Here is a 12,088-nt window from a genome sequence, read left to right on the forward strand (position 1 = left end):
CAGCTAATATAGTTTAAGTGTTAAGTATGTAAACGTTAAGTAAGCAAATCTCTGTAATAACAATTGAGGAGAGGGAAGCAGCCTCTTCTGATTGTTTGGATGTAGTGTATGCCTCTTTTGAATTCCTATATTTTATAATATATGTCCCATCTTGTTAAAAAAAAAAAAAAGATACAGACTAGAAGAACAAGGCTAAAGTGACATCCTAGACACCAAGAAAGAAGAGTCCCAAATAGAGAGCAAACATCCATAGTGCTAAGAGGTAAACTAGGGTGTAGCCTCTTAAAAAGCCAGAGTCTCATTTAGGCTATCACCAGTCACCAGTGGAATGAAGAGATACAGACTACTGACTGAGACTTAAGAAATTTGGAAGCAAGATCCTTTTTGACTCAGCTCCTAGAGAAATGGAAATAAAAACAAAAATAAACAAATGGGACCTAATGAAACTTAAAAGCTTTTGCACAGCAAGGAAACCATAAACAAGACGAAAAGACAACCCTCAGAATGGGAGAAAATATTTGCAAATGAAGCGACTGACAAAGGATTAATCTCCAAAACATACAAGCAACTCGTACAGCTCAATATCAAAAAAACGACCCAATCCAAAAATGGGCAGAGGACCTAAACAGACATTTCTCCAAAGAAGATATACAGATTGCAAACACATGAAAGAATGCTCAACATCATTAATCATTAGAGAAATGCAAATCAAAACTACAATGAGATATCATCTCACACCAGTCAAAATGGCCATCATCAAAAAATCTACAAACAATAAGTGCTGGAGAAGGTGTGGAGAAAAGGGAACTCTCTTGCACTGTTGGTGGGAATGTAAATTGATACAGCCACTATGGAGAACAGTATGGAGGTTCCTTAAAAAACTAAAAATAGAACTACCATATGACCCAGCAATCCCACTACTGGGCATATACCCTGAGAAAACCATAATTCAAAGGGAGTCATGTAGGGCTTCCCTGGTGGCGCAGTGGTTGAGAGTCCATCTACCGATGCAGGGGACACGGGTTCATGCCCTGGTCTGGGAAGATCCCACGTGCCGCGGAGCGGCTAGGCCCGTGAGCCATGGCCGCTGAGCCTGCGCTCTGCAACGGGAGAGGCCACAACAGTGAGAGGCCCGCGTACCGCAAAAAAAAAAAAACAAACAACAAAAACAGTCATGTACCAAAATGTTCATTGCAGCTCTATTCACAATAGCCAAGACATGGAAGCAACCTAAGTGTCCATCAACAGATGAATGGATAAAGATGTGGCACATATATACAATGGAATATTACTCAGCCATAAGAACGAACAAAACTGAGTTATCTGTAGTGATAGGTGGATGGACCTAGAGACTGTCATAGTGAAGTCAGAAAAACAAATACCGTATGCTAACACATATATATGGAATCTAAAAAAGAAAAAAAAAATGGTCAGAAGAACCTAGGGGCAAGATGGTAAAGATGCAGACCTACTAAGAGAATGGACTTGAGGATACGGGGAGGGGAAGGGTATAAGCTGGGATAAAGTGAGAATGGCATGGACATATATACACTACCAAATGTAAAACATAACTAGTGGGAAGCAGCCGCATAGCACATGGAGATCAGCTCGGTGCTTTGTGACCACCTAGAGGGGTGGGATAGGGAGGGTGAGAGGGAGGGAGATGCAAGAGGGAAGAGATGTGGGGACATATGCATAACTGATTCACTCCATTATAAAGCAGAAACTAACACACCATTGTAAAGCAATTATACACCAACGAAGATGTTAAAAAAAAAATTTTGGAGAGTACATATAACTATAAGCTACTCTTTGTGGAATCTCTACTGTAGTGAAAAGGAGAAGACCTAAGGTTTGTTTTTGTTTAAAAACTTACTCCAGCCTGAAGGAAGAAAGAAGATAACGGAAACTCCAGAGCAAGGCTCAAGAAACTGCAAACTGTAGTTAGAAACCAGAAACATGAGTGGGGGAGGTCTTCTGGATAGGAGTACCCATCCTTAATTATAGAAAGCAAAGGTTCAAGATTTATGTCATAAACTGAAGAGAATATGCCTAAATGACTCTTTTAAAGTTAAGCTTTTGTTAACCTTGAGAGTTTTTGCTAAGTAAGAGGGAAAATCAAATGACTTTTACTCATTCATACCTACCTAAGATAGCACTGGAAGTTTTTTTCTTTTGCCATGCCGCACAGCATGCAGGATATTAGTCCCTTGACCACAGATTGAAACCATCTGTTTCCCTTGAAGTGGAAGTGCAGTCTTAACCATTGGACCACCATGGAAGTCCCAGCACTGGAAGTTTAAGAACTATAAAAGCTGCAGTGTTTGTGGTTAAGAAGTGAAGTTCAGTAAAAGAATGAGAAAAATAGTAGAGGGTCCAGACTATCTGCAGTGGTGTATTTATATTTTCCCCAGAAGTGTCTGGAACTTGGAAGCAGGAATGGAGAAATAAATGACCAAAAGAAAAGAAAAGAAAAAAAAATGGTGGCAAAAATCAATAGTAAGCAGTGAAAGATGAAGCAGACAGGAAATCCAGTGCCGGACCTGTTAGAGCTACTTGGGGAGAGGGGCTGTTCGAGCCTCTAGAGAGGCTAGAGCAGTCACTAGTCACAAGTAAATAAAGTCAAGATTCAAGGCCAGTTCTTTACACCATAGATTCAGCAAGGCAATCCAATTTATTAACACTTCCCACATAAAAGCAGTTTACTTTTATTTATACATCATTGCTCTGTTTGCTATGGGAGTAAAGCAGAATTGAAAAATGAAAAATAATACTGTCATCAAGAGTAGGTGCTTGACCATATTCTACCTTACTAGCTCTCACATCGTTTTCATCCTTTGCAAGGATCTGGCTCAGATTTGGAACAGCTCAAGATGAAGGGCTGGCTTTAGCTTACTCATCTTGCATTTTTAGTCTTAAGTTCTGTATGACTGTCAATATTTTATTAAATCTAATTTCCTTCTTAAAGCACCTGGGCCCCGTTTAAAAAAAAATTTCTCAAGAATATACTCAAAATGAAACTTTAATATCTAGCTTTTCCACCTGCTGTAACAATTAGCCAAATCTCTTCACCTGGGTATATTTGCCATTATCTTTTAATTGACAGGGGAAGAAAATGAACCTTCATAGTTTCTAGATTCTACAATGTGAAGTGTTCTCTAGTTTTTCCTTTTGTTATGAGGAAAAAAACCAGGAAAAATTGTTTAGAACAATTTTTAAATTCACAATACTTTTTGCCTCAACAAAGATTTGCTAAAAATGCTTCCTATGAGGGAATTTTATTAACAAGCACTTTCCTCTGCTCTTAGGTGGCTATTAGCATCTAGACCATATCTATCCAATGTAACTTTCTTTAGTCAAAATAATGTTCTTCAATCTGCAATGTCTACCCAGTATTGGAAACCATTAGCTAAATACAGCTATTGAGCACTTGAAATATGAATATTGCAAACAAAAAACTGGATTTTTAAATCCAATTTAGTCACACACCACTTCTGAACACTTGAAATATGGCTAGTGTAACTGAAGAAATGAGTTTTAAATTTAATTTTAATGAATTAAAAAACTTGACAGTGCAGATGTAGACCATGAATTAGATAGAATCCAATATGCAGGCCTCTAGATATCCTACCTAAGGAACACTGTAGCAGTGTTGCAGTGAGTAGTTAAGACTATGTGATCTTGGGAATTCCCTGGCGGTCCAGTGGTTAGGACTCTGCGCTTTCACTGCTGAGGGTGCAAGCTAAGATCCAGCATGCCCTGCAGTGCAGCCAAAAAAGAAAGAGACTATATGATCTCTAAGGTCCCCTCTACATATTATTACCTCTGCTGAGAAGCTTCCTACTATCTATCCCTTTCCTCTCAACCTTGAAGTTAGCTCATCAAGTTTGACAGTTCATATAGTACATTGTATATCTATTAGTGATCCTCTCATTATTTTTTTCTCCACCACTAGACTCTCAGCTACTAAAGAGATCTTATTTATGTCTATCACTCCATCTAGCTTAAAACATGAATGGCACATATTAATTGTGCTTCAATGGCAAATGTAAGTCATACACAAAAAGACGAATGGGTTACCTGGCTTAATATTTCAGCTACCACTCTGTGCAAGAGAATCCAAAAGTCATCTATCCAACTAATACACGATGAGGCAGAGTAGGCAGACTTAGAGCGTCATTTAATTCAAACAACATGGCTTGAAAAAAATTTTTATTCATTTTTGTTTATAGAAATTATCTTTTCTTCCTGGGCATTTCAGATTGCCAATCCTAATTTAGCCTTCGTATGAGTCAAGTAATAAAATGAAAGGCAAAGAATCTTTTAAATAAAGATGAAAATTAAGCATTCAAATGCAAATAAACAATATTTCAATAATTTAACATAATCACATTTCGAAAAATCTACCAGTTTATCAAATATTATAAGCTCACCTTGGTCTATAGTATGAATATAATAGTAATAATTCCTGCGTTTAAAACATACACGTGTGAATTTCCCTAGTTTTCTTCCCGACACTTAGACTGCCTATTTCTTTGCCTGTTTGGGATTCCTTCTAATACCTTTCTTTAGCTACTGGTATTCACAAATCAATTTCACCATCTTTGCTAAGCAAAACAATTTCTCAATTTCATATTAATAGAAGGCTGAAATATGACTTGGAAAAATGTGTTAACCACTTTGACATAAAACCTTTCAGCAGTTTTTGGGTAGAAAGTGGAAACATTTATAGAACTTATTTGAAAGAGCTGGGTAAATAAGCCTCATATACACATTGTATACCTGCTTACATTTATTTGCATTGAATTTTTTTCTTCATATTAAAGGAGAAAAAAATGTTAATAATGTTTAGTACAATTTGACTCTTGAACTCACTGTTTTCTCAGTTTGTCCACCGTATCTAGTATCCATGCCTGATTAGTACCTGAAACTGCACTCTCCACAAAATAATCATCGGCCTCTAATTACACATCAGGAAGTGCTATGATAAGATTCAGAGCGAGTAACAACATAAATTTCTCTCAGGAGAAAATGTGCTGGGGCTGGCTGGGAATAAAGCCTAGAATATTGGAGTTGTTCTCAGGCAACCTTTTTGGAAGACTACTTTATGTTCATAAACATAAATAATACCTACCTCTTTATTTGCCTCAAAAAACGTTTTTCTCCTTAAAATGAACTTAAAAAGAAAATTAAGCTGCATTAGTGCAATCTATTAGGATAAAATACTAGTACTGAGTAGACACTTTAATCTTCTAATCAAAGCAGTTCTTGGATCACTTAGCAGTGGCAACATGTGGTAGCTGGTGAGAAAGACAAACTCTCAGGCCCACTCTAGCCCTAAGTCTGCATTTTAACAAGATCCCCCCAGGTGATTCAGCTGCATGTTAAAGTTTGAGAAAAACCATTTTCTTCCTGTACACAGATATACACATTTAAAATTATTTTATTTACAGGGTCAAATGAGGAAAAAGCACATTGGTTTCCTCCTAACTGCCACATCAAGAATGGTTGTCAAGACATTCATCTAATTTTATAACAACCTGAATGGGCAATATGGATTAACTAAGGTTTCCAAGTTGAAATTAACCTATGGACAAATGGTAAAGACAACCCAGAAAGTTCAAGCAATTTAGTAAAAATTTTCTTATGTGTATTCTTCCTGACACTACAATATGCCAGCTTATACACGTCCAGTTCTTTATATACAAACCTGAAAAATAAGAACTCTGAAAACCTTGAAGTTTAACCTTTGTGGCAAAATCTGACTTGAACTGACATTAAACTATTAATGTAGTAAATGTAGTAGGTCTTTTAACCCACTGACTGTGATCATTCCTGTTTTGCTGCAAAAGTGTTAACGTATAAATTTGGGATCCTGACACAAATCTCACTGGAAGTGTTACGCAGTATATGGTATGTGCCCCCAAGGGTTTCACACAAGGGCCCTTTTAAGGTAAATGTAATTGAAAGAGCAGAAGAGACCCAAGCAAGGAAAATTAAATCTACCTGAATAAACTTCCATGCTAATGCTGGCTAAATAAAAACAACCTAATATGATGCCTTAGAAGCAATAATATGGTAAAAGATAGAGAGGCATAATAAACTGCTTGAACAGGGAGTCACGCTGGGGGTCAATCTGAGAAAAGGCTAGTAAAAGAATCTGTAAATGGTAAGGAGCATGTTTCTAAAATTTTCCCTTCAGAAACCACAATTTAAAATATTATAACACTAAAGGGGGGAATATCTCCACAGATGTCTAGATTAATCCAAAATAAGGCAAACGGCCTCTTTGACCTTTAGTTACTAATACTCAAAAACTGAGTCCGTCAAAAATTCAGCCCATATTTTCAAGTTAAGTTTCTAGTATGCACCGCATAATTACAACATGATGCCATTTATTTAACAAGACTCTGAAAGAATGAGTCCCCAAGATCAAATATATACATTTTTAATATTTGAAATATTTACATAATGGAACCATGTCATGGTCCAATGTTAAGAACAGTGTTTTCAAATGTCCTCTTAAGATTAAAAAAAATCTAGTAACTCAAGCTCAGTTTATGCTTTTTTTTAACACCCCTCCCCCGCCCAATCTTTTTTAAAAAATAAATACTCAGACACAGGAATAGCTGCACCTAATTTCTGTTAAGAACTATTTAAAACTTGTTACATTTTCAGGTAATTTTGCTCCCTGGTGAATTTCTGATCTACCATAAAGAAAGCCCCATGTATGTCTCTAAGAACACCATCAGTACGTTTTTAAACTTTGATGAGCAGAGGTAAACAAGGTGTGTGCCTACATATACACACACAAGATAGAAACCCTTTACAAAACAAAAAACTAGTGGTAACTGCTTTAAATGATTTACTTTATCCTCAGAAATAAGATGTAAACTTTGTAAATTGCCATGATAAATTCATATTGTATTTTATCAAACATTCCTAGTCTGTAAAATTGCCTAATTTTTTATTTTGCTTATTTTTAAAAGATTTTTTTCACTTAAGCTTTTTGAATGAAGCTTTTTTTTTTTTAAACAAAGGGGTACAAAATTAAACTAAGGACCAATTAGTGCAAAAAATGCATTAAATAAAGCTCTCCAGAATCTAAGGATCTGCCTCATACCTGAACAATGAAATCAGGGGGGAAAACCACTATGACTCACACTCCCTTAAAAGAGGCTGACACAGCCAGCTTTCAACAGAAAAACCCATTCCGCTCAACAAACTGTTGCTTGCCACAAGAGAATACCATACTCCGGGAGACTAATAACCTAATTATCCCAGACATTTGGGTTGGCACAATACCAAGTTTCCTTTACAATTCTAGTCTTCAATTAGGAAATGTTTCAGGGAAACTTCCAAAGCAAATTAGGGAAAAGTAAGACTTTTATACATACATTCACACAAACACATTCATACAGAGATACAGTAGGAATGGATTGTCTGCTACTTTTCGCACTCTAACTTTAAATTCCATGCCATCATGAGGGCCTGCCATTTTTGATCAAGGGGGTAAGGGTAATAGGTATGACTGGTATTCTTTCAATTTAAAATTGTTCATGTTGGTGCCTATACAGTACAGTTCAATATTAAGTGCAATTCTGCAAAAGAATTGGCGAGTCATTTTAATATTTACAAGGAACAAATCAGCAGAACAAAATTATATCAGATAGGCTGTGTACAGTAGCTGCGGCTTATAAAACATACCAGTAATTTGTACCTGGTGAGTATAAAGAGAACCATGGTAGGATTCAGATGTCTTTACAACCAAGGGAGTACACATGGCATTAACAAATTAGAGGACAAAAAAAATTCACATTTTCTACATTAAAAAAAAATTACAGATCTCACAAACGTCTTTGAAGACAAAAAAAAAAATTTAAAGTCCTGTGAAGGATGGGAAAGAAGAAATTTGAAATGGAACTCTAAATGTAAAAAGAATTTTACTTCACAAGACCAATTTTCTTGGCTTCTGTTTCATATATCAATAATCTCCACATCTTGACTATAAAAACTTCTGCTTCTTCATCAAGTACCTAGAAAAGGAACAAGACAAAAAACAGTCACACACATAAGAGAAGCAATCATAAGCATCTCCCAATAAGGTAACTGGAATAAAAAAGGTTTTTATCTACCAGCAAGCATTTATTTATACATGTCTTGAAAAACTACTTCCTGAGGAAAGCAAATGTTATAAAGAACACAGTAATTTAGACAGAACTGGTTATGTAACTACATAATACTTAATACAGAGTATCTCATTTACCCCTCCCCAAGAACCTCACAATCTTAACATTTATTGAGCACTTATTACATAAGTGACACTGAAATATTAAATGAGAATATATGTGTAGCATTTTAATATAGTATCTGGGGTAGAGTAAACAAAGTGAACACTATCATCACAAGGGACACAAGACTATTGAATAAATAAAAGGTCTTTTCTCCTTGGCAAATCAAGTTATTTTTTCTATCTACCTATGAGTTAGTTGCATCATGTCCTCACCACTGCACTACTCCTGCCCTCATCACCCACACACATGTGGCACTCTACACCAGGGCTGCTGTGTGGTAAACTGGAATAGCATGCTTCCTTCTACAGAAGGCAGCAATGACTGAGTTCCAGGGTACCACCGTCATAATGGCATCTGGCCTAATGCTGCCAAGACTCTGGAGAAGCAGGCCAGGTTAGGAGTTAAGCAAACCAGATCTCTAGCCAGACTACTTGGATTCAAATAGCTCTTCTACCTCTTATTAGTTACGTATTCTTCGTTGGGTTACTTAATCACAATGAGCCTCAGTTCTCTCATCTGTAAGACAGGTTATAGTAGCTATGTCATACTGCTTCTACTGTGGGAATTAAAAGAGTTGATATGTACCAAGTGCTTTGAAGAGTGCTTATTATTACAATCAGTAAGTACCTAAAACAAGCCAGAAATGGATTTTCCTGAGAAATTTCCTTACATTTCTCAGTGATGACAAATAAAGAACTTAAATAAGACATCTATGAGCCAGACTTAACCCATAGTTTAAAAAAAACTGCTGTGGGAATTCCCTCGTGGTCCAGTGGTTAGGACTCCACGTTCTCACTGCCAAGGGTGCAGATTCAATCCCTGGTCAGGGAACGAAGATCCCACAGCCAAAAAAAAAAGAACTACGCTGCAACACTAATTAATGAGGAATTGAACCCAGGTACAAAAATGCAACCAAAGTTCATTAACTTACATAAAATGAGGAAAGGTACAGTTTGAAAAAGATTTCTAGTAAGAGCAAAATACTACTTGAGCTAAAATTTCCATCTCATTTATTCAAGAAATATTTAGAGGGTCCATGAGCTATTACCAGAACTGGCTAACAACACCAACTCAATTGGTTTCCTCCCACTCTGATCAACAATGAGCCAGAAAATAATCAAAAACAATATAAGCGAATAAGCTGTAGAGTTTAATTATACTCTAAATATCAAACTATTTCAACAGATCAAAACGGATTAATAGTGACACATGACATCTTCACCAACAGTGATTATACCTCTGCCAAGGCCACAAACCAGAACACTGATTTTTTCTTTTTTTTGGCCGCATGACTTGCGGGATCTCAGTTCCCCCACCAGGTATCGAATCTGGGCCCTTGGCAATGAAATGAAAGTGTAGAGTCCTAACCACTGGACTGCCAGGAATTCCCTGATTTTTTTTTTTAAATTCCTTAACTCAGGCCTAACTACAAAACCCTCTCTTCACTCAAGGATAACTTTGTGAAGAGGCTGGAAGGTCAAGGAAGTTCAGATTGTATCCCTAAGGACTGGGATCTATTCACATTTCTCCTTTTATCTGAGGCTCAGAATTATGGCATCAAACTTTTCACAAACGTTTTTTCAGGAATTTTAGACAACAGATGCATTAGGCTAGCTAGGCAGCAGAAAACTAATGTTATCTGGCTTCAGACATCACATAGTGTTTGGACACATAACATCTTGACCTTAGAGTTCCTTTTAGTTAGGCACCCTCCTATGGTACTCCCTGACAACTTTAATTGCAGCTCAAAATGAAAGTTTCCCTGGTCACCTATCATCTCACATCATGCTTGACGTTTCTTCTTCCTCTCTGACTCTTCTTCCTGTTGCTACTTTCCCACTCTGCCCTTTAGACCCTATTCCACTTTATGCTATCCCAACTTCTTTAATTAGACTTTTCATCTCCTTACCTTAATTGAAAATGTGATACGTCCCCTAAAGACCCTGACACCCCTGTGGCCTTCTGAGAAAGCTCCTCACTTTCAAAGCTTTAGTCTCCACAAGAGAGGGGAAGCTGCTGGATCTTCATTGTTTCTCGCCTAGTAAACAATATCTCCACTGATGTTCGCGAGATCTCATTACACCACCGGTTCACTCCAACAGCAGCTGTCTAGCAAATATCTAATCTTTCATCCACATTAAATGAGTGCTCTGGCAGCTGGTTCTTGTATTTCTCTCCAATCCCAGTCCCAACACACAGTAATTTCTATTTCTGTGTGTTATAACTCATCTTAAAGTTCATTGATATTCTAAACAATGACATCAACTCTGCCCCAGAAACTCCCATGGCCATACTTTGCACCTTGCCATCATCTGGATTAATTTACCAATTGCATTCTTAAACATTCTACTCTCTAACTAAACCTCTCTCTCCAGTTATTTCATTCCAACACATCTCCCACAGCTTCACTGGAACCACCAGTCTTTGATTCATTCAGACCACCAACTCTGTTCTGATATTATTTCCTTTTCTTCCTAGACTGGAGTTCACAGTCCATTCTATCACTCTCTCACCTTTACCATCAATTCTCTTCCTTTCTTTTCTCACAAAATCAATGCAACCACAACCACTAACTCTAATATCCAAATTAAGTGCAATTTGGGATTTGATGTTTAACTACTGCCAACCCAACAGACACCTGCCCAAGTGACAAAAGAGTAATACAATCTTCAAGTCTCAGTTTACATGGTAACTCCTGTGATGGTTTCCCTAACTGCCGTCAACACCTAACTACTCATCTCCTCTGCCCCCATGATCATTTTTATATATCCCCATTATACTAAGGATATTATAGTATCAATATTCGTACACTTGTTTCCCTGCTGGTTCTTTAAGAGCAGATATTCCACCTTTCTGTGCTTCTAGCACATTGCTCTACCCAGTAAACACTTAATAAATGGTCTCTAAATTTATGAATAGATTCAGAATTTATATTTATACACACAAACACCAGAAACAGGGGAGGGGAGAGAATGATCAAAAAAAACCTAACTCGGGCTTCCCTAGTGGCGCAGTGGTTGAGAGTCCACCTGCCGATGCAGAGGACACGGGTTCATGCCCTGGTCCGGGAAGATCCCACATGCCGCGGAGCGGCTGGGCCTGTGAGCCATGGCCGCTGAGCCTGTGCGTCCGGAGCCTGTGCTCCGCAACGGGAGAGGCCACAACAGTGAGAGGCCCGCATACCGCAAAGGAAAAAGAAAAACAAAAAAACCCTAACTCTACTGTTGTCTAATAATATCTTACTATGAACACCTTTAACCTCTTAATGCATGTTCAAATTTTAATTCAGGCCCATAAAGATTCTGGAACCAACACAAGGAGAAATTCAATCAAATTCAGAGAAGTCAGTTTGTTCACACTGATATTAATTAAAAATTTTTTTCACATCTTTATTGGAGTATAAATGCTTTACAATGTTGTGTTAGTTTCTGCTGTACAACAAAGTGAATCAGCTATATGCATACATATATCCCCATACCCCCTCCCTCTTGTACCTCCCTCCCACCTTCCGTATCCCATCCCTCTAGGTCATCACAAAGCACTGAGCTGATCTCCCTGTGTAATTAAAATATTAACAACAGTAGATTTCTAACTTACCATGGCAACATCATCTAAAATGCTCTGAGGTGAACTATGAGCCATAACCTAAGAGAAAAAAAAATAACTGTCACTTTGAAAATAAATAAAACATTAGCAATACAGTAAAAAAAAAAATTTTAAGGTGCCCTCAAACTAGTATGAGAATTTCTTGTGACTTTAGAACCTTTCTATAAATTTCTTATTCCCAGAATCTC

At 37.3% G+C, this 12,088-nt stretch overlaps 1 protein-coding gene across 2 annotated transcripts in view; it reads right to left on the bottom strand.

The window, feature by feature from the left end:
* Nucleotides 1-3,202: 3,202 nt before the first annotated feature.
* RBM25 (RNA binding motif protein 25) overlaps nt 3,203-12,088 on the bottom strand; it is a 55,018-nt gene continuing 46,132 nt past the window's right edge. For both annotated transcript variants that reach the window (XM_024737789.1, XM_024737790.1), the window contains exons 18-19: nt 11,892-11,939; nt 3,203-8,036 (exon numbers count right to left, since the gene is read on the bottom strand). In XM_024737789.1, coding sequence (XP_024593557.1) covers nt 7,944-8,036; nt 11,892-11,939 — 141 coding nt within the window. In that variant the 3' untranslated portion in view covers nt 3,203-7,943. The remainder of the gene's footprint in view (nt 8,037-11,891; nt 11,940-12,088) is intronic.

Source organism: Neophocaena asiaeorientalis, unplaced genomic scaffold, assembly GCF_003031525.2.
Source record: "Neophocaena asiaeorientalis asiaeorientalis breed wild unplaced genomic scaffold, Neophocaena_asiaeorientalis_V1.1 scaffold49, whole genome shotgun sequence".
NCBI lineage: Eukaryota > Metazoa > Chordata > Mammalia > Artiodactyla > Phocoenidae > Neophocaena > Neophocaena asiaeorientalis.